Below are 23,614 nucleotides of genomic sequence, written 5' to 3' on the forward strand. Positions count from 1 at the left end.
CTAACGTCAGATATATGTTTTGTCAAGTATAATGTGTTAGTTGTAAAGCATCTTCTGAGCCATGGGTCCTTTTGTATGCCAGGGATAAAAAAAGTAAGTGTTATGTCATGAGATTCTTTTAATGATCCGGCTTGAATGATCTATTCTTAAATTAATGATTAGGACGACCAATGATGAGATTGAAAAATGTCTTTTTTATCTTTATTTCTAATGTGACTGATGAGAAACTCTGTGAGATAGATCATCCTCATTTTGAAACCTGCATGTACTCACTGCAACAACACACAATTCAATATTAGCATATTTTCTCACATTTGCTGGCATGCCAGTTTAGCTTTAAGTTTCATTTTACTTCAAATATTTGTGAAAATTCCTACCAATACATAGTAAAAATAGACGGGCGCAACAACGCGCGCCTTCAATGATCTAGTATCGTATAGAAATGACGATCCAATCAGGGCCGAAGGAGGAGTGGGAGTGGGGGCTCGATCGCGATGTAGACCGAGCATCCTTCGGAGTTGGGCTGCTTTGTTGGCTTCACTACAGAAGATGATTGGGCCTGGTCGGGCCTAAATTTGGGACAGAATTGAAGCCCAAGCCTGGCCCAACATGTTGTTCGGGCTGCTTTTGAGGCCTAGGCCTGCCCCGATGGACAAGACCGTCCCGACCCGACTCGAAAATTTTGGGTTGGGTCGGGTCGGGTTTCCGATGACCAGGTATACTCGAACACCATGACCCAAGAGCCGGAGGCACCGCCGAAATCTTCGCCTCCCACATAATGGTGGATGCGGCCACACACCTTGGCGATCGCAGATGACACCTCCTCCTTTCTCTAGGGGTGGTGGCGTCAAGGTGGCGCCAATGGCCCTTCGATTTGTGCAGAGCAGTTGTGCGGAGGGGACGACGCCGACTCTGGCTTCACGTGGCGGAGGTGTTGTAGGGATGCGAGCTCGTGCTTCACGCGACCGCCGATGTGGAGGTCACAATTGCGCGTCGGGGTTGCTGGCTCGCCCTTCACCTGCCGGAGTGAGCATGCCTTCTCGGGTTGATGCGGACCCGGGGTGGGGAGACTGGCTCCTCCTTCACGCGCACTGGTGACGGTGGCATCGAACGCTCCATTATGATCTCCATCTATCGGATAAATTCTTCTCCAGTAACCGCCGCCTCCGATAGCAGACGTGGTTGTTGTTGTTGCTGCTCCTCCTCCCCGCTGGAGGATATGACTATATCCTCAGTGACGTAGGAGCACACCGTCGTGGATACTGATGGCCCCGGTGAGCGAGGGCGGCGACGTCACGATCCACCAGACGACGAGCTTCCACCGGTGCCGCCTGCCGGCGCATAGAACTAGGACTTCAACATCGTCGTTGGCTTGGCTCGAAGAGGATGTAGAGATCGGAGAGAAGGAAAGACTCTACGAGGGGAAGAAGGACGGTGCGGTCCTCAGGACGTCGCTGGAGTGCCGAGTGCGACATAAATAGACGCGGCCATGCCAGGCGATGGGGCGGTCAGCCCGCTTTAATGAGGTGCAACTGCTGGAGTTGGTTTCTCATCACGCGACGATGCTCGAGAGGTCGCGTCTGTGTGGTGTCTTCCCGTCTGGTCAACTCATGGCCGCTTCATGCTTTGTGTGAATGCGGCGCGGCAAGCGACACGACGCGTGTGATTGAAAAACGTGAGAAGAGCGGAAGGTTTGTTTTAGTAAGTCAGGACGGACATAATCGGGCTTGGAAGCGGTCCGGACTTTCAAAATCTTCATGTTTGTCTCCAGTTCGTGAAAGAAATTACATTCAGACCGTTCTATAGACTGATAGAGGATGGCGTTAAATGGCATCTGTGATCCTGATGATTAGCGAAGGTTTGAGAGTTGGTGTTCGATATGCCGTGAGAGCCTCATCCCGTCAAAAGGAAAAATAAATAATAAGAGCCTCACTGAAAAGAAAAAAGGTAATTCAGTCAATATCCCATCGAGGGGTACTTAGTAACTTGGTTACAATCATATACACAATACTTTTTTTCTCGAATATGCACGAGTGCGCATATCATATATTGATAGAAGAAAGGCGAAGAACGCCTCCACCAGTTATTTACATCACATCGTGATACACCTCACTAAAACACAAACAACTCCACTCTACCCTAACATAGTCTACTCCTCCCCAATGTTCCACCGTATTAGACCAGCAAACACATAATCTACATTTCCTTTAATGAGCCCGGCCAACGACCACGTTCTACCTTCCGAGGAGATTTTGTGCAAAAGATGAGCAATTGAAGGCGCTGCCCCATCAAACACGACTGCGTTCCTATGCTTCCATACTTCCCACATCGTCAGCACAAGTAGCGTGTGTAGGTCTTTGTTGGAAATGGTGGGGAGTCCTTGTTTGCTGCAAAACCAAGTCCGGAGGGACTCATTTGAAGTGGGTGTCCAATCAATCTTCCCCATAGCCTGGAATAGCCCTGCCCACACCGTTCTAGCGAGAGCTCACGTTAAGAGAACATGCTCGATCGTTTCTTCCTCTTGATCACAAAGTGGGCACTTGTCTTGGTGCGGTAATCCCCTCCTGGCCAACCGATCCATGTAAAGAACTTGCATGTTGTCAGAGCTCTTGATTTCCAAATGAGGTCCACGGTGGGTATGATCTCTCTACCCCAAAACCAGGCGGCATAGGCCGACCGGACTGTGAATTTCCCACTCGTCTCCCAAGACCAAGAGATGTTGTCCGGGGCACTTTCCATTGGTTCCCAATTTTGAATCCTCTGCCATAGTTGTAGGAATTGATGCAAGGCTTCGTCCCCCAAGTTGGGGCCAACACTTGTAGCCCACGTCTCCCGGACATGCCCGAGCATGCATGCTTTTCGCACATGGCTTGGCACCAGATCATAGGCCGCTGCAAGCTCTTGTATCCTCATTCCGTCAAGCCACCGATCCTACCAGAAGAGGGTGTTCATTCCATCCCGAACAGTGCATCTAGTGGACGCTTGGAATAGCTTCATTGACTCGTCTGGCACCTTGATAGAAAACTCACTCCACGGTCTGCTGCCATCAGTCTGTTGTAACCAAGGCTGATACGTCTCCAACGTATCTATAATTTTTTATGGTTCCATGCTATTATCTTGTCAACTTTGGATGTTTTATATGCATGGATATGCTATTTTATATCTTTTTTGGGACTAACCTATTAACTCAGTGCCAAGTGCCAGTTTCTGTTTTTTTTCGTGTTTTTGACCCTTTTTCAGACGAAGTCCAAATGGAATGAAACTTTACGATGATTTTTTTGGACCAAAAGAGACCCCCGAAGCTTTGGAAGAAGGCCAAAAGAGCCACGAGGGAGTCACAAGCCCATGGGGCGCGGCCTACCCCCCTGGTCGCACCGTGCAGGCTTGTGACCTCCTCGTGGGCCCAACTGACGCAATTCCACCGCCATAAATTCCTATAAATTCATAAACCCCCCAAAAGAAACCTAGATCGGGAGTTCCGCCGCCGCAAGCCTCTGTAGCCACCAAAAACCAATCTGGAGCCCGTTCCGGCACCCTGCTGGAGGGGGAATCCATCTTCGGTGGCATCTTCATCATCCCGACGATCTCCATGACGAGGAGGGAGTAGTTCTCCCTCGGCGCCGAGGGTATGTACCAGTAGCTATGTGTTTGATCTCTCTCTCTCTCTCTCTCGTGTTCTTGAGATGTCTTGATCTCGATGTACCGTGGGCTTTGCTACTATAGTTGGATCTTATGATGTTCTTCCCCCTCTCCCTTCTTGTAATGAATTGAGTTTCCCCTTTGAAGTTATCTATCGGATTGAGTCTTTGAGAACACTTGATGTATGTCTTGCACGTGTCTATCTGCTGTGATCAACTTGCGGGTTTGTGACAATTGGGAACCTATGCATATGGGTTGGCACACGTGGATTCATGTGAGTACTCGATGTATGTTTTGGTGATCAACTTGCGGGTTCGTGACATTGGGAACCTATGCATAGGGGTTGGCACACGTTTTGACTCTCCGGTAGAAACTTTGGGGCACTCTTTGAAGTTCTATGTGTTGGTTGAATAGATGATTCTGAGATTGTGTGATGCATATCGTATAATCATGCCCACGGATACTTGAGGTGACAATGGAGTATCTAGGTGACATTAGGGTCTTAGTTGATATGTATCTTAAGGTGTTATTCTAGTATGAACTCTATGATGGATCGATCAGAAAGAATAACTTTGTGGTGGTTTCGTGCCCGACAATAATCTCTTCGTTTGTTCTCCGCTATTAGTGACTTTGGAGTGACTCTTTGTTGCATGTTGAGGGCTAGTTATAGATCCAATTATGTTATCATTGTTGAGAGAACTTCACTAGTGAAAGTATGAACCCTAGGCCTTGTTTCCACGCATTGCAATACCGTTCGTGCTCACTTTTGTTACTAGTTACCTTGCTGTTTTTGTAATTTCAGATTACAAAAACCTATATCTACCATCCATATTGCACTTGTATCACCATCTCTTCGCCGAACTAGTGCACCTATACAACTTACCATTGTATTGGGTGTGTTGGGGACACAAGAGACTCTTTGTTATTTGGTTGCAGGGTTGCTTGAGAGAGACCATCTTCATCCTACGCCTCCCGCCAATTGATAAACCTTAGATCACCCACTTGAGGGAAAATTGCTACTGTCCTACAAACCTCTGCACTTGGAGGCCCAACAACGTCTACAAGAAGAAGGTTGCGTAGTAGACATCAAAGGCCACCTGGCCTTCATAGCTAAGTTGAGCCATCTCAAATTGGGCAGGCCTAAACCTCCTGCCCACTTTGGAGCGCACACAGCCTCCCATGCCACAACGCAGTTCCCACAATTTGCTTCAGCCTTGCGACAACCCAGAAATCCCCGGCACACCTTATTCATGGCGGCAATCATCTTGATCGGAAGATCTAAAACCATCATAGCGTGAATGGGCATAGCACACAGGACAGAATGCACCAGAGTCAGCCTACCACTCTTTGGCATGAGAGCGGCCTTCCACTTTGGCAGCCGGTTTGCCATCTGGTCCACGAGATATTGAAGTTGTGTAGCTAAAAGTTTCCTCAAAGACAGTGGGAGTCCAAGATAACAAACTGAAAAATGATCCCACCAAACACCCAAGCTCCGGGCTAGCCATGTTGATACTATGGTCAGAGCAACGTATCGGCAAAGCCACTGAACTGCTCATGTTGATATGCAGCCTCGAGCCTCTCCAAACAGATCAAAAATGCACTTGCAAACCGCAAGGTCCATGGGCTCCGGCTTGACAAACAGAACCACATCATCCGCGAAAATAGAGATCCTCTTCCTCATTTCGGTTGTCTCCAGGGGGTGCAAGAGCCCTCTATCCACTGCCCAATCAAACAAACGTTGCAGTGGCTCCATAGTAAGTATGAACAGCATCGGTGAGACAGGGTCGCCTTGCCGCAAGCCTTTGCAGTTGTAAATTATGTTTCCGGGGTCACCATTCACCATGACCTTAGTGGTCGATGTGGCTAGAATCCCACACACCCAAGCTCTCCATCTTGGTCCAAAACCGAGTTGCTCCATGACCTTGAGGAGGAACGGCCACTGAACTGAGTCAAAAGCTTTGGAAATGTCTAGCTTCAGGAGTACCGTAGGGTTTTTGAGCGCATGCAATTGCCTCGCCATACTCTGGACTAGCATGAAATTATCGTGGAGCGATCTTCCTTTGACAAAGGCACTTTTATGATTCCCAACCAGGTTTGGCAGCTCCACCACAAGCCTCGAGGCAAGCACTTTTTCAAAGATCTTGACAGCCCCATGCACCAGGTTGATAGGCCTAAAATCCCCCACGTCCAGCGCCCCTTCTTTCTTCGGCAGAAGGGTCACTAGAGACTTGTTGATCACTGCCATGCCTCTGACATCTCCACCATAAAAGCAGTTCATTGCAGCCATGAAGTCATCTTGTATGATATGCCAGCAAACTGCATAGGAACGACCTGTAAACCCGTCCGACCCCGGTGTTGTATCCGGGGGCGTAGCCTTGATCACTTTCTCCACTTCCTTTGGCAAGAACGGCTCCTCCAAATGAGCCAGGTCCCGACGCGGCAGCCCAAGCGCCTCCAGGTTGAGCGCACGGGTCCGCACTTCACATGACCCAAAAGCCATGGAGTAGTAATCATCCATGCTGGAACAGGCCCGTGCTCCCATCCCCTTCCTTCCGCTGCAACAAGCGCGATCGTTGCCTCGCAATGGTCCGCTCCAGAGAGCATAGCCCCAAGAGTTTTCTCTTCAAACATCTACGAAGCTCCACTTCCGCAGCCGATAATTCTCGAGAATCCATGGCGATATCCAGCCTGTTAATCACCTCAAGAGCAATGCAAATCTGCAGCTTCACATTACCTATCCACCGACCACTCCATTTCTGCAGGGCTTTAGCTGTTGCCTTCAGCTTATTGTGTAATGTAAGATAAACATTGGAAGCGAGCGGAGTTGAGTTCCATGCCGTCTGAACCGTCTCCATAAAGCCATCCACCTTGACCCAAAAAGACTCAAACTTGAACCTCTTTTGCATGAACACTTCCATATTCAAGTCTAGCATCAATGGGCAATGATCCGATATGGCCGTCCCTAGAGCTGGGATAAAGCAAGTAGGGTATGCCTCATCCCACTCATTTGAGACAAAGACATGGTCAATCTTCTCAAGTGTTGCATGCTGCCTCTCATTTGACCAAGTGTATCTCCGCCCATTAAGACATAGCTCCTTTAGTTTGAGTGTGTTTAGCTTCGCACGAAATCTGCCCATCATTCTTCGATTTATCAACGCGTTGCTCTTATCCTCCCCGTTCACCAAAAGGTTGAAGTCATCTGCCACGAGCCATGGCCCAGCGTGCAAGTCCCGAATATCCACCAACTCTTGCAAGAATGCAACCTTTTTCCGCTCATCCTGTGGTCCATACACATAGGTTAATCACCATTCCTGCTCACCCGACGACTTAACAATTGTCGTGAGTGAGTTTTCCGTATAGTGGGGGTTGGATAGCTGGGTGACCGTATCATCCCATGCCACCAAAATACCACCACGTGTCCCATCAGCCGGCAAGTAGAAGAACTTTCCAAATTTATTGCCCAAGCATTAATACACAAGTGTCAAAGACACGTCATGGAGTTTTGTTTCCTGCAAGCACACAATGGTCGGTCTCACCGCCACCACTACTTGATACACTGCATTCCTCCTAGCCGGGGCATATAGACCACGCACATTCCACACAATTACTTTCAGAGGTTGTGAATTCATTGTGAAAGCCTATAGATGACCACCGAAACGCCGCAGATCAGCTAGACCACCGCGACCCCCTCCGCCAGCGGCATTGACGATGACTCCCATCCAAACAGGGCCAGCACGGCGGCAATATGCGCGGCTGAAAGTGGTCGAGAGAACAAGTCCACGTACATGCGGAGTGCCTCCTCCGAAATCACTTCGGCCTCATGTGCCATGCATAATCACGTGATGAGCACCTGTTGTTGCCTCGTAGTCGCGTGCTTCGCAATCCTTGCGCTTCGTCTTACTGGCGTCGCCTCAACCTTCCTTTTCTTCCTTTGGTTTCCTCGTTTGCACGCCGGAGCTCGGCTCTCCGGCCTGGAGAGGATCGGCGAGAGCGAGACCCGTGGTGGTACCATAGACAATACTGATAAACTGGTATGGTGTACGCTAAATTAGATGGTGTGCATGTGTTGTAATAAGATCCAACAGCAACCGGAGGCACAATAATTCCTCCGCTTGGTGTTGGTGGCAGGCAGGCTGGTTTGCAGCGTTGCAGGCCATCCACATGGAGGTTAGATTCAGAGTTCAGACGGGCATGAGTGTGCGAGAGCGACACAGTTGCATTTGCTATCTCTTTCTCCGGCACGGCATGAATGCCGGAGTTATTGGCTGCTGCTGCCCCCATCTACCCGGCCTGCATGTCGTGAAGAAATCAAGTCGTCCGGGTCCCTGGCCAGCCGGCCGGCCGCAACGAGGAGATCACGGCGAGGCCACGGCCCGTTTCTCTCGTCTCAACCGCTGTCACCTTTCCTGAATGCGCATGTCCGAACACTTGAAGCCCCGTTTCTCTCCTGGGAACTGCTGTTCGACATGCGTGCGTGTGAGCACTTTTTTACCGTTCTCCCACTGCAACGCATGCAAACTCTAGCAGATGCTTCCCTCCTGTCGATCAGCCACGCATGTACGTACGTACGTGGTGCGATCGGGCACGTCACCATGTCTGGCTCACGCCTACGCCGCCCCCGTCCGCTATAACTGTCCCCCCCCCGGCCTCACCAACCCCTTCACCCTCACTCCCACACACCCACTCCACTGCCACTCTTCAAGGCACATCGGCAGCTGCTAGCCGAGCAGCAAAGCCAGCGAAGAGATCGAGAAAGCGAGGCATCATGGCGGCGACGGCGGTGCAGTGGCCGGTGATGGTGGCGGCGGCGGTGGTGATCATGGCGGCGTGCGTGGGGGCGGACATGGACGCGGACCGGAGCGAGTGCGCGGAGCAGCTGATGGGGCTGGCGCCGTGCCTGCAGTACGTGCAGGGGCAGGCGCGGTCGCCGGCGCCGGACTGCTGCGGCGGGCTGAGCCAGGTGCTGGACAAGAGCCCCAAGTGCCTCTGCGTGCTGGTCAAGGACAAGGACGACCCCAACCTGGGCATCAAGATCAACGCCTCCCTCGCGCTCGCCCTCCCCTCCGCCTGCCGCAACACCAAGGCCAACGTCTCCCACTGCCCACGTACGTCTCCCCTCCCTCCTACCTACCCACATCTACATGCATATCAGTGATATCACCGGCCTCGCTCGCCGTCGACCATCCCGCCGCCGTGCCACGTTCCACAGCACAAACGGTAGACGTCTCGTGGCTGTGTTTTTGGAGGGACGCCTCGTGCAGGTCAGCTAGCTTGCTAGCTAGAGATGCCCTGTGGCTTGTTCGGTCTGGCCCGTGACAGGGCTTGTTCACCAGCCACCCTCCCAAATTACTCCCCTTTCTTTACAAAGCCCGGCACACTGGTACCATATATATACAGCTAGGCTGTCGATCTATTATGGGAGCTCGTTTCGTTTCTTCAATTTGTGCTGTGATGAACTGAAGCTGAAGCACTGACTGTTGGCCATGCCCATCTTGTGTGTGTGTGTGTGTGTGTGTGCAGAGCTGCTGCACCTCCCTCCGAACTCCAAGGACGCCGCCATCTTCAGCCCCGGCGGCGACAAGGGCGCCGCTGCAGCTCCAGGTGACTGAGCCATTCCGTCCGTTCCGCGCCTCCACTCTCCTCCCCCTGTTGATTCGTTAGCACGGTGAAGACTCGCCGAAAGATGTTTGAACCATAGCCCATGTGTTGTGTTCGTTTGTTGCCATCAATGGCGCTTTTCACGGACGTACCTTTACCCTTTGCCGTATCGTACGTGTGTCTGGAAATTAATCAAAGCCGGTTTCGCTTTCCTTGCAGTTGCAGCCAAGGACAACACGGCGTCGGCGGCCAACTCCCGCGCGCAGCAGGCCGCCAGCGCCGGCACCGCCTCCTCGACGGCGACCGCCGGCGTCGCACTGGCGGCGCTGCTGGTCGGCTACCTCGCGCTGCTCCTGCCCGCGGGCTTCCCGGCCGCCGCCTCCTTCTAGTCCATCCCCGTACGTGCGTGCGCCTCCGAAGGTCGATCAAGAAGACAAGAACAAGGGGAGCCAGGAACCAGTGACTGGACTGTGTTTGGCAGAATGAATGGACGCATGTTGTAGTGTGTGACAGAGATGGTAGTGGTGGTAGTGGTCGGTTTGTTTTGGTGTGGTGTTGAACTCTATGTTTTCGCTATATGGATGACGAATTGATTTTTGGAAAAATCTAAGTAGCAACGTGTGCATACAATCCTTCCCGTGCAGCGGCACGCTTCCCTTTCCATCGCGCGTGCTTTATCTGGCGGCCGAGATGCGCGTTCCCTTTATCTGGCGACCGAGATGCGTGTTCCCTCATCAAGCACCGAAGCAGTTCCTTTTGCATGCAGTGATGCACAACAGGTTACATAGAGAGCAGCGAGAAGAAGTAGTATAAATATATGCTACAGTATGTCTCCTACTCCGACTAGTAGTATATGATAGCACTATTGGTGCTACAGTGTAATCAACAGTAGATTGCTGGAGTGTTGCGCTATTGTGACAACTTTTTTCTCCGTACACACGTACTGTTAAACTGCTCTCAATCAATGCACTAGAAACGGTTAAACATGCAACAAGATTGGAATTGATAACATTTTTTAAATTTGGCAACAAGTACCTCTAATCTGACAACAACAAAAACCTAAAAAAAACCTAACGAATCAAAGCATTTCTAATTTAGAATTAAGTACATTTAATTTGGCAACTATTTTTTCTAAATCTGACAACTATAAAAACCCAAAAATAATCTAGCGACCAAAGCATTTCTAATTTAGAATTAAGAACACTTAATTTGGCAACTATTTTTTTCTAAATCTGACAACTACTCATGTTAATCTTTTTTTGGCAACTAAGTACTTTGTATACCTAGCAAATAAATACTTTCAGAACTGATAACGAAATATTTATAATGAGACTACAAAGCCTATTTAAATCTGACAACTAAGTGCTTATAATCACAGAAGTATGCACTTGTAATGTGGCAGCTAATTGATTTGTAATTTGATCGCTAAACACATTTTAACACATGGTAACCAAACAACTTAATTGATGCATGCAGAGTAGTATCACGGCTGTACATGTGTCAGTAAAAAGTCAGAAAAGAAAGTGAGGAAAAGTGAAAGGTGAAAGCGACGGAGGGAAAGTGAGAGGTGAAAGCGACATATCCACTTTTAATCTAATCTCGAACATGCGTACGTGAGAACGTAATTACTGGGTTGTTAGCGGGCCGCCGCACGGGAGGACGTATGTGCGGCGCCGCTTGATTTTTACGCTTACGGATGCACCTAAGGTATGGATGACGTGCTGACCTGACCTTTGCTTTTCGTTCATGTTTGTGAGAAGGCGCCTGTGGTTTGGTGAGGCGCTGAGGCGTTTGATCTATCCATCGCTCGCCTCAAGCTTTTCCTTTCCTTATGTGATATATTGTTGGGTTCGCTACCTTTTTCTATAGTTAGATTTTTTATTTTTAATTAACCATGCAGGAGAGCTGCGCGTAATTCTTACTCCCTTCATTTCTAAGTACAAGTCTTTCAATAGATTTCATTACATACTACATATAGATGTATACAGATATAATTTTTATTCGCGATAGCAAAACCGTGCCTCTCAAGGAGAAAAGAGAGAGCAGAAAACGCGTTTTTTCTACTTTTAAGAGACACGTGCCGTGCCTCTCGTGATAGCAAAATCGCGCCTCTCGCGAAAGCAAAATCGTGTCTCTCGCAAAAAAAAAGCAGAAAACGCGTTTTTCTCCTTTTCAAAAAGAACGACCGTGCCTTTCGCGAAAAAAAAGAGAGTAGAAAATGTGTTTTCTTCCTTTCCGAGAGGCACAGCCTCTCGCGATAGCCGTGCCTCTCGCGGAAGCAAAACGGTATCTTTCACGGGAAAAAAGAAAGCAGAAAATATGCTTTTTTCCTTTTTCGAGAGGCACGGCTGTGCGGAAAAACCCTGGAAAAAATCACTCAAAAAAGACGAAAACACGTGCGAAAAAATAAAAAATAAAAAAACAAAGAAAACGCTCAAAACGCGACACATGATGACAACTGAAAACTCATCAAATGACGATGCATGGAAGTGATCGCCGGAAGACTTTCGAAGAAGCGCTTGCTTAACTTGCTCCAGATTTAAAATAAGAAGGCGCGGAAGGGGACATGGCCGGTCCACTTACTGGAGCAAGAGGCAGTAACGCAGCCCATTAGACTAAAAGAAAAGAAGCGCAGCCCATTAAAGTAAAAAAAGTAGCCCAGCCCATCCGACCAAAAACCCTACACCTAATCGTGCGAGACTGCGAGTCCACTCCCTTTTTTCCGACTGCGCGCAGCGGCGGCGCCCCGCTCGACTCACCGGCCGGTGCACGGCTCTCCACGCAGCCTCCCAAGCCCCGCCGCTAATGGTGATAGAGCGATAGGGAGGGAGGCTCGTCCCCAACCCCCCCACCATGAATTCGCCGCCGCCCAGCCGCCACACTTGGGTCGGGTCGACGGCGCCACCCGCGAGATTTTGCTCCGCATCCCGCCGGACGACCCGGCGAGCCTAGTCCGCGCCTCCGCCGTCCGCACCACCTGGCTCGAAATCATCTCAGACCCCGCCTTCTTCCACGGCGCGTCCCCGGTGCTGGGCAACCTCCACAAGAAATCCTACGAAAGCCATGGCGTCGCCCCATTCGACCCCACCGGAGCCTCCTGCCCGCTCGTTCGCGACCGCCGCAACTGGCACGCGGCCGACTCCCGCCATGGCCGCGTTCTCTTCTACACACCCAGAGAGAAGCATGCGGATTTCATTGTCTGGGACCCCATCACGGACCGCCAGTGGGGTGTTTCCACCGACCCCAAGCTGTCGGAGATAATTGAGACTGCAGACGACCAGCAGGAGGAGATAACCTGGGTGGCTCCGGTGCTCTGTGGCAAGGACGGCTGTGACCACCTGGGCTGCCATGCCGGTCCCTTCTTGGTGGCCTTCGCGGGCTCGAACGAGATTCAGAGCACCACATTCGCCTGCGTCTACTGGTCTGAGGCTGCCGAGTGGAGCCAAATGATCTCCATTGAGAACACAAATGCCATGCCACCATGGAGTACACGAATGCCATTGAGGAGACCGGGCACACCGCGGTTATGGGAAAGAAAGTCTATTTTCCCGGCGAGTGGAGCAGAAGAATGGTGGTGTATGATGTGGGCAAGAACTTTCCGCGATCAATTTGCAGAACCAGCCACACGGTGAACTCATTGGGGAGGAAGGAAGGTGCGCTGGTTTTTGCGAGCATGGGGGATTCTGAACTCTATGTGTTGTTAATGGAGGATGGTCCCAATGGAGTTGTGGCGAGGGGGCAACACAGGGTCGTCGAGCTTCAAACGTCGCTAGGATGGTCCCAATGGAGTTGTGGCGAGGGGGCAACACAGGGTCGTCGAGCTTCAAACGTCGCTCCCTCCTAGTGCCCTCTCAAAAGCATACTGGACGGTGCGCAAAACCTTAGTGAGTGGTTGACCCTCGGTGGTTGGTTTCGTGAGCGGTGCTAGTGTCATCTTCCTAAATACAGAAGCTGGCCTGTTCGCAGTCGAGGTCCGTTCTGGCCAAACAAAGAAGGTACACAGAAAGATGTTCGTCCAGACTGGCATACCCTATGTGAGCTTCTACAGTCGAGGTACTAGCTTCTTTGAACGTTGTACAACTTCAATATGTTTGCTTCTTGCAGTTAGCGAATAAAGTACTAATTTGTAGGAATTTTGTCTTTCCAGAACATGTCAGGATCGTAATGCCACTGCAGTCAAAACGTGGCCGTGGCGACCATCCACATGAATCGGAAACTGTTTTGCCTGGTAAGCGTTTAGTCGGTTATTTTTGTCAACTGCAACAATGGTTCATCCATATTGCTGCAGCGGTAGAAAGCATTAACATTAGAACATTTTGCCTTGTAGTCCCTCTGTTCCAAAATAGTTGAAGTTCTAGAATTGTGCTAAGTCAAGCTTTTTAAAGTTGGAACAAGTCTAGAGAAAAAATTGCTAAGATCTACAATATCAAATGTATATATGAAAATATATTTCAATGAATCTTTTGATTTTTGAAGCAAATTTAATGTTGTATATGTTGATATATTTTTATATAGACTTGGTCAAACTTAATGAAGTTTGAGTTAGGACAAACCTAGAACTTCAATTATTTTGTGAGGAAGGGAGTACTAAATTGACTCTGGGGACTCAGCAATGCCCTCCACCCTTCAGTGCACACCCAATTCTTGCTGGGATTTGTTCCACTAGGGGCTTCGACACAATTCCAGAAGGTCATATTAACAGCTGCTAGCAGCCTAGCATGTATATATCATCTGTATGAGAAACGTGCATTCCAATCCGATCAGAAAATTTTGTTTCTTAAACACCATTCTTCAGTACAGAAGTACAATGGATCTTTAATTAAGATTTTAAAGTACACTAAAATAACCATAAAGGTACTGATGGCCAAGCCCTGGAAAAAATAGGTTTCTTCAACTAAGACTGACTTGTTCAATTAAACTAGCAAGTTGTTAATTCGGGTTATGGATCATAGTGTGTTTACTGCAGAATCAACAAGACTAGCTGACCAATGAGGAGTTTATAAGGAGTGGCGTCATCACTAGAGCACATTAGCACAAATAATGAAACAACTGCAAGATTCGGAAAAATCAAGTTGTTAGAATAGTATTGGGAGCAGCAGCCTAAAATACACAACATAACATCTAAGAGGGTTAGAATAACGCCACATAAGGTATGTGCAAGTAACAAGTTTGCTGCTCAGTTTGAGCAGTGAATGCTTATGCAAGAGACACTGCTGCTATGATAACTTACTAGAAATCCAAAAGTGTCGTAAAATGCTCAATATTAAGTTACAGCCTGAAGGCATAGCGCTTGTTTTGAGTGTGTCATTCTGGTAAGCAGCAATTTTTTTGGTACTGAATACAAAAATTGTTCTCAGATAAATTTGACAACTACAACTTGTGATGGAAACAGGTTGGGATATACAAAACCAATGTGGAGTTCAATCTTATTTTTCTGCAAAGTATTCTAGCTTACTGACAGAATATTTTAAATTTGGTGACAAAAAATGCAGCAAATTTTGGAAATGGTTAGTATAGAAATGGAGTTCTGGTAAGTGCAACGGAAGTCAATCTTAAAGGCTTCAGTTTCATAATGGACTATGAAGCCCAAAATAGATGTATGAGTCTAACGACTAGTCTTGACTAGTTGTCATGCGACTAGTCTATTAGTCTCAATCTGATTGTCAACTAGCTTCTTCGTGTAGACTAGCTCGTTGAGTCGAGCGTTGGAGCGACTAATCATCGATTAGTCCAGTCTAGTCTGGGTGTTTAAGTCGATCGACTCAATTTGGCCGGGATAAGTGAGCAGCGCTCAACCGGCAGGAGGGAAAAAATTGCAACCCTAGCTTTCTAGGCTCGCTCCACAACAAGCCGCCTCACCTGGTACTAGGCTGCTGCCACCACCGCCCATTGACCCACCGCGGCCGCTGCCACCCACCACCATCGCCAACGGTGCCCAGAAGCATTACGACGCCCTTCCTCCTCTGGTTCTGCTCCTCCCCTGGATCCACCCCTCTGTTGTGCTCCTCCCCTTGCTGTTCTCCTATGCTGCTGTGATCCTCCTCTGGATCAACTCAATTTTTATTGTATATTGGACTATAATATATATATATACTCCCTCCGTCCAGTAAAGCTTGTCGCGAGGACAGTGTATTTTCTTTCTTGCAAAAAAATCCCTCGGAGTTTTAAACCCGTCACCAAGAACTCCATCTCCTTCCTTTTTCCTCCCCCGTCGCCTGTGCCTTGCAGCCATCATCGGTTTCCCACCTGCGCCGCCGCCCGCCTAGAGCTGCGCCGCCGGCTCCGTTGGATCTCCCCGCCCATGGCCGCCCACCTTCGCCGCCCACGGCCGCTCACCTGCGCCGCCGGCCCCGATGAATCTCGCCGCCCACGGCCGCCCACCTTCGCCGCCCACCTGCGCCTCCGACTTCGGCCGCCGGCGCCGTGGACAATTCCGGCCACTCCCGTCTCTGATGCTGCTACTGCTGGTGGGCGACGCCGACGTGGACCTTTGATGATGCTTCTGCCCTTTCGCCCCGCCTCTTCTGCTACTGGTGCTGGTGAGTCTGCCCCACTCGCCTTTGCTACTGCTGCTGTTCAAATGCTGTGAGTCTGAAGATAATTGCTGTTGCTGCTGTTCAAATGCTGTGAGTCTGAAGATAATTGCTGTTGCTGCTCTTTCAAATGCTGATAGTTGCTGAAGATAATTTCACTAAAATGGGAGAAAGCACATCCACTAAAATGCGAGAAGTTGAATTGAGTTAACATGCTGAAATGTTGCAATGTTGATGCAAAAAAATTCAGTTAACTAAGTGCTCCTGCTGCACCTTTAGGGTTCAGAGAAATGACATGATCAAAGATTATGTTGCACTCCTCTGCTTTTGACCTCATGTCCAATCCCTCGACCGGTAAACACTCTTTATTCAGTTCAGGCTGCACAATGACACGTTGCACTCACTCAACACAACAATGCTACTAGTATAATGGTCAAGAAACGAAGTGCTAGCTAGCTGTTTTACACCTAGTTGGTTCATGGCTGTATGTGGTAACTTCCTTTCTTTTTGTTCGCATGATCAGTCATTTGAAGTACACCATGATCAGTCATTTAGCTGTTGTTTTACAATGGTACTCATTTAGCTGTAAAGATTCACAGTGACATATTTCAGTACAAGTTGACAGTACCTGCTCGAGGGACTAATAAGTTAGCAGTACAAATCGACAGTTCTTGATATAAAAAAAATGTATCAAGAGGCCAGAAAAATTGTAAACCTCTCTGAATTTGTGCAAATCTGTGACTTAAACTGAGAGCAGTAAAAATGTGCTTGTGGTATTCAAAGCCGTAACTGACCCCTGTACGATAGGATAACAAGTGTAAGAACCACACTTCAAAGAGGGGTGTCCGGCTGTGGAGCGAACATAGGGCAAAAGTTCAATGAAACATGAACAAGGCATATCAAGGCTTTATACAGCATTTGCAGAACAAGATTGCATTTTTTGTTATTGGTTTTGTTGCGATGAGATAGACCACAGGACATCAGTGATTATAGTGCTCAAGAAAAGAAGCATCAGTGACACTACAACACTGATACGAATGATTGGTGAAACACTAGCTAAATATCCTCTTCAGTTAAAATCAATGAAGTTTAAAGTGAATGTACAGTTTCAGTAACAACAAACTTGTGAAAAACTGATTTACTCAATAAGTCATTGTAACATCATTGTTTATTTTCAGTTTAGAGTAAAACATGGTTTATTTTCAGTTTATACACAATCAGTAATATAGAGATGTGGCCAATATACTCCATCTGAACATGTGCATATGCCAACATATAAATGCAGTCAAAATATTGGTATTTTACAAAGCCTGAATCCCGAATCCCGAATCAGGTTACAAGTAATGCATCTGGATTTGATCTTCAACTTGAAGAATCATCCTTCCTTCTACACATCAAAACCAGGATCTGATGTGCTATGGAAATTCCTCTTCAATTTGTAAACCAGGATTTAGGACACCGGGCTTTCTTCACTTGCCCACCTAACAAAGCCTTAGATCACTACTCTCCAATTTGGACCATTTACAAATTTGGAGCCTAGCAGCACCCATACCATATGCATTTGCACAATGTGCAGATCAAGAAAATGTTGACACTTGACGGCCCATATGTGCAAAAATAGTCCAGCTCGTAGCAGCCTGACAGCGTCACTTTTCGTGTGTCTCTCTGCTTCTTCCTCTCTTCTTGAATCTTCAGAAATGTCATGACATAATGTCTCTATCGTCCACATCAAGCAGAAATTGATTATAAGCTATGTCAACATGCCTTCGATTGCTATATCTGCCAAGAATCTCGAGCATACTAAGTATAGAACGTGAACAATTTCAGTAACTAACTCTCTATGCCTGTCGAACAATTTCAGTAAAAAAATCAGTTTTGACACATAAATCATGTAGTAGTATCGAACAATTTCAGTAAGGAATTGAAGGGGTAGGCATAACAGCCAAGAAGACGCCGTCGCCGCCTTATTCCTCATCGAGCTCGCAAGGGGGAGCTCGGGCTCGTCGGCTACTTCTCCTGTCGGTGGTTGTCTGGATCCGAGAGGGAGCGGTGGAGGAGGCAGTTGCGGCGGGGGGAGTTGTGGTGGTGATGGAGCAGGGCAACTACGGCGGTGGTCTGCGACTTCTCCTTGCTCGGGAAGCAACTCGAGAGTTTTTTTTCGAACGGAGGGAGTTGTATATACGGAGTATTACATAGTACTACATCCGTCCTGGTTTGTTGGTTCTCTTTGTATTTTGTGCAGAATTTTGACCTTAGATTTAACTAACAAAATGTTAATGCATGTCATAAAAAACAATATCACTGAAAATTATATTCAAATCCAACAATATAATTTTTTATGGCATGCACTAACATTTCGTTAGTTAGATCTATGGTCAAAGTTTAACACAAAATATGAACGGGACCAATAAACCAGCACATAGGTAGTAGCTGTTAGTAGTTGAGTACTACAGTACCATGTGGACTAGTCCAGCAATAGTCTAGGCTAGTCTATGAGTCTCAACCTCGGCTAGACTCCTTGAGTTGTAATTCTTGCTATATATATGGAAAACAAGAATAAAGTGCTCCAAATTATTCAATACCGTATAATGCTCATGAACAGAAGCACATATGAGATTGGTAGAGAATGGGGCGGGAAATACGCGTCCATGTCATTGGTAGAGAATGAATATATCTAAATGCATTAATGCATAAAATAAAAGAGAGATCAAATATTGCAGGTACTTTATTTCCAGAACTCCTACATTTACATAAAAAATATGTTAATTACATCTCCATAGAGGAACACTTGATTAAGAATTCCAACATGACTATTACATAGCATTACAACACATGAGTTTCCATAATTTATGTTCCAAAAAAAATCATTTTTTCGACGACTAAAATATGGTTCCTACATTTTCGTACGTTATGGAAGTCAAGTACAGCAGTTTGTGACTATTTGCTTTGGTGACCTTTGGTTCGATGTGCCAATTGGTCCTATCGTGACCTCACTAAGTGAAGATTGGAAGAGTACTACTACATCTCCAGTTGTACCCAATCAAGAAGAAGTCACTTCTCCATAAATCGAGGGGTTCACACCTGTTTTTTCAAAGTTTATAAAGAGGAAAACAAGGGCTGCTAGAAAGAGGTTTGCTCAGAGTTCTGCAAAAGGGTCTACTCATGTTGATGTCACTTCAACTCCAGTATCAGTCATGAAAGGAAAGGCAGATGAAGCAGAACCATTCGAACGCAGCAGTCCGAGGACAAGGGAAAGAAAGTGGTGGAAACTTAGATTTCTCAAACATCACTTTCTTTCCCTTGTCCTTGGACTGTCGGCAGTCGAATGATTCTGCTTCAACTGTCTTTCCTTTCATGACTGATACCGGAGTTGAAGTGACATCACATGAGTAGCCCCTTTTGTAGAACTCGGAGCAACCCTCCTTCCTCTTTGTGGACTTTGACAAAACAGGTGTGAACCCCTCCATTGGTAGAAAAGTGACTTCTTGATCGGGTACAACTAGAGATGTAATAGTAGTCTTTCAAATTTCACTTAGCGAGGGCACATCAAGCCAAATGTCACAATAGCGAATAGTCCTAGAAAATTTGATGTATTTGGAACATACATGGAAATTAATGTGATCTAATACTCATGGTGGAACTCTTATGAGGGGTTCTCTTTGCGGAGATGTAATTAACATAATCTTCAATGTAAATGTAAGAGTTTTTGAAATGAAGTACCTGCAATGTTTAGGGCCTGTTTGGGACTGCTTCACTCCATCAAAATCAGTTCCGCTTCATCAAATCCACTTTAGAGCAGTTTCATATAGATTTACAACCATTTCAAGAGAATGTTTGGCTCTCATTTAGCTCCAGCTTCACGGATGGAAAATTTAGTGAAAAGGATCTATTTGATTGGATGAGAGATAAGAAACGAAGGGGTATCCACTTACTGGTGGCAGTGGTGGGTAATTTTCTTCCAACTCCAGCTTCTATAATTTTATGGAGCATCTCCTAGGGAGCTTCACAAAAAACAAGGAGTTGGACCCGAGATTCTAGTTTTTTTATGGAGCGGTATATCGTGGAGCTACCCCGTTTGGCTTACGTTTTCTAGAGCGGAGCTGAATTTTCTGGAGGAGAGCAGTCCCAAACAGGCTCTTAATCTCCCTTTTATTTTATGTGTTATAGTCATGTTGGAACTCTTAATGTGGGGTTTTCTCTGTGGAGATGTAATTAACATAATCTTTAATGTAAATGTAAGAGTTTTTGAAATAAACTACCTGCAATATTTGATCTCTCTTTTATTTTATGCATTAACGCATTGAAATATAATCATTATGTATCATTGACGTGGATGCGTATTTTCCGCCCCATTTTCCGTCATCGGTGTCTTGCTGATAACAGAAAATAGTTAGCAGTTGAATAATGACGCACATATATGCTCCATCTCCAACAACAGTAATTCTTACTCCCGGGAACCTTTTCATAACCTTGCGTTGGCAAGTAAAATAAGCAAAGCATTAACAATACAACAAAATGACATGAAGTAAACATTTAACTAGTATAAGTGGGTATATTGAAGGTTTAAGTATGCCGTACGGTCAGCATGAAATGCTTACTTTGTTCGAACAACAGACCATGATAACTACTCCCTCCGTCCCAAAATAAGTGTCTTAAGCTTAGTGCAATTTTATACTAGAGCTAGTACAAAGTTCAGTTATTTTGGGACAGAGGGAGTACAACATATCTGCTTGACAATTAGAAGTTAAACTAATTCTAGCATGCTTTGGCTGTTACTTTGGAAGTTAAAGAAAGTAATGGTGTTATTTTTGTTTTTAGATCAAACATTGTTCAAATACTCAATTTTCCCTTGTGAAAATCATACAGACCCAAATATCAAATTTACCATAAGACACTGAACTTCAATGATATCTTCCCAAGTGAAAACCCAAGATGGTGGGAATTAAACTGCAGATTACATGGCCAATTGGAAGTAATCTGCCCCAAAATAGCTTATTATGTGCAACATTTTGTGTATTCGGAGTATGGATGTACATGATACCAACTGATTCATGCTACTTCAGTACTGCTTGGGGCCTATATTCACAATCACAGACCAAAAACTCAAATTAAGCACTCCAGAAGACGTCGTCTTCTTGAGTACAATGGCAGGTTTTTTTCTTCTTCTAGAATATGCATAAGTATGTGTATCATTGCATTAAAAAGAAGGGGCAAAGAAGCTGGGTACTACGCCTTACTGACATTACTATGCTAATATCAGGGATTAGCAACCACACCCACCACGCCTACCATGATACATGCTTCACCTAGTCCAACCTCATGCCAATGGCGATGAGGCAAGCCACAAAGCAACCAAGCGACGACACGACCAGTGCTGAAAACCTTCACAACATGACCAAGATTCCACGTCAACCCAAACCAACGTACCACCACCATTGCACCTAGAGGAAATTGACAAGTGGACGGGTGGGCTTGAACGGACCTGGAGAAGGCGTCGTTGAGAGATCGCCGGTAATGGTGTGCATTGGGCCTTAGGGACTCCTTGAGCAACCTAGACGGCGCCTCTAAGGAGGCGACGATGGCATGATGCTGTTGTCGCCTGGTCTGGAGAGTCGAAACAAGGGTTTCCCCCGAGTACAAGGGAGGGAGTCATGGTCAGGGCCAAAATGCCAAAACAACGCCTCCAAGGAGGAAAGTACTCATGCAGACGTCGCCATTGTCAGCCTCGGCCATCATGAAACGGGTGTTTCTTCCACCCATTGCCGCAAATCCCAGTGTCCACTGGTGTTGCTCAAGAAGGCCAACCACCACAGTGAGAGTAGTCACATCACATAGCACGACAAGCACCACCATCGAATCGACCAGATCTGGATTAGGGAAACCACGCCGGCTCAACCATGGACAGAACCAAATCGACGCCAGCGGTTCCTACCAGCACCATGTCGTCTAGTGCACCATAACATCTTGAGCCGTTACTACGAGGAGAGCCCCCGCCCCCCATCGGGCATCGAACTGTTGGCACAAGGGCCACCACGACTACTTGGGCCTGCAGCTTCAGCGACGCACCCTCGCGTGCCTCCTACAGCCACAACCGTGAGGTCACATTGCCGCTGCCACCAGATCTGACCGCTGCGCCATCCCCATGGCCACGGACAGTCACCGCCGCCTAGAAACTCATGGGCCGACGCACAGGTTCCCAAACTCCACCGCTTGCACAGGAGCGAAGGACCCCGTCCCTATGGGAACGGGCCTGCCGCCACCAAGGCCAGGGCCGGCGGTAGCGAGGGCACCGCGTGGGTGTTCCGGCGGCTGGCTAGGGTTAGAGCCCCGGAACCGCCACCGGAGGGGCAGCCCAAGGGAAGAGGAAAGTTCTGAAGGAATACCGGGTTGTTTAAGTTTGAGACGAATTCAAGTAAACGAGAAGGGTTCCAGAGCGAAAATGGCTCTCGAAGTCACTCCTTGCATAACCTTCTACACTCAAGGCATCTAAACATGTAGCGCATTGTATGATAGTTTTTCTGTGTTTAGCAAATTATATACATAGGTTCTTAGTAACAGTTATGTTTGGGACATGAAGTATCAATGGCTGTATGTTCACTAAGAACAATGATGTTATGAAACTGGAATACCACAGTCTCATTTCTAGTTGTATCTATTCAGATCAAGCTGGGGTCAGGATGCCACTGCCATGAGATGGGCCATCCATCCATCACGAAGAACCGGCTGCCGTTTCACAATGGTAACATTATGATTGATGACATAGCCATCAATCTTATTATTAAACACTACAACAATGATCCATCTATACTGCAGTAGCTTGTCATATTTTGATGTCACTGTATCCTTATTACTGCAGCGGACTAAAGCACCAAGGCTAGACCATTATGCCGTGTAGCTGCATGAATGTTGTTCAAGTTTCTGTGGAGAAATGTTGGAGCCTTTTGTGAGTATGATGTGAAGTATTGAACTTTGGACGTGGTTTCAGAGGAACAGTAGCTTTTCAGTCAGTTTGTTGGATATAGAGAAATGGTAGCTTTTCAGTTAGTTTGTTGGATATAGAGAAATGGTAGCTTTGTATTCAAGTGTTCAGTTAGTCCAGCGTCACCGTATAATTACAAGATTGTGAATTTTGTTATGACTTGTGACAAACTGTTTGCGTTGTGCTGTGAGTGAGACTTGTTAATTTGTGTTGTGACAACTACATGCTCTCCTCTCCCCGCAACACATAAATATGAATGAATATGTGGAGTTTTACACTTTGACATAATTTATGCTCTCAAGTGCGTACTTAGTGAACAAAACCATGTCTGCAGAACTTTGGGAAGCAAAGTCTATTAATTTCGCCTCTACATTCTAGCACGTAAATCCCTGACTCATTTAGATCTAACATATAGGCAAGGCTTCAATGTTCAGTCATCTATAAAATTCACAGTATACTCAATCCACCTGCATTTCATACAGAACCTTTTTCCATATTTTTGTTTCTTTTTTGAAAAGGAGGATACCCTCAAGCTTTGCATCGAATCAATGCATAGAATTGTACTAGTACAAATGCCCGTGCGTTGCACCGGGCAAAATAAACATAACCAGATTCATGTCATTCTGCACCATTTTTTATATCCGATTTTACTAAACGTCTATGATAAAGTTAAACGTGCAGATCTTTTTATTTTTAATAAAAGTTAATGTTTTCATAAAGATTGGAACACTTTCTAAGTATAGTTCAATTTTTAAGAAACTGGAACATTTCTTTAAAAAGAGCATTTTTAAACATATTTTGCTTCTCTTCGACTTTGACAAACATTACAGGTAGCAACAATGTGGAAGTATTGTTTCTATAGACA

The 23,614-nt window shown here is 46.8% G+C and overlaps 2 protein-coding genes across 2 annotated transcripts; both read left to right on the forward strand.

The window, feature by feature from the left end:
- Positions 1-8,286: 8,286 nt before the first annotated feature.
- On the forward strand, positions 8,287-9,842 carry LOC123447053 (non-specific lipid transfer protein GPI-anchored 14-like). The gene is made up of 3 exons (XM_045123615.1): positions 8,287-8,744; positions 9,160-9,240; positions 9,457-9,842. Exons 1-3 carry the CDS (start codon positions 8,405-8,407, stop codon positions 9,624-9,626), a joined length of 591 nt encoding a protein of 196 aa, XP_044979550.1. The 5' UTR covers positions 8,287-8,404; the 3' UTR covers positions 9,627-9,842.
- Positions 9,843-11,803: 1,961 nt separating this feature from the next.
- On the forward strand, positions 11,804-22,971 carry LOC123450759. Its single transcript, XM_045127860.1, has 5 exons — positions 11,804-11,824; positions 11,937-13,290; positions 13,385-13,465; positions 22,431-22,509; positions 22,627-22,971. Exons 1-2 carry the CDS (start codon positions 11,804-11,806, stop codon positions 12,867-12,869), a joined length of 954 nt encoding a protein of 317 aa, XP_044983795.1. The 3' UTR covers positions 12,870-13,290; positions 13,385-13,465; positions 22,431-22,509; positions 22,627-22,971.
- Positions 22,972-23,614: the final 643 nt, after the last annotated feature.

This window comes from Hordeum vulgare, chromosome 4H, assembly GCF_904849725.1.
Source record: "Hordeum vulgare subsp. vulgare chromosome 4H, MorexV3_pseudomolecules_assembly, whole genome shotgun sequence".
NCBI classification, from domain to species: Eukaryota; Viridiplantae; Streptophyta; class Magnoliopsida; order Poales; family Poaceae; genus Hordeum; species Hordeum vulgare.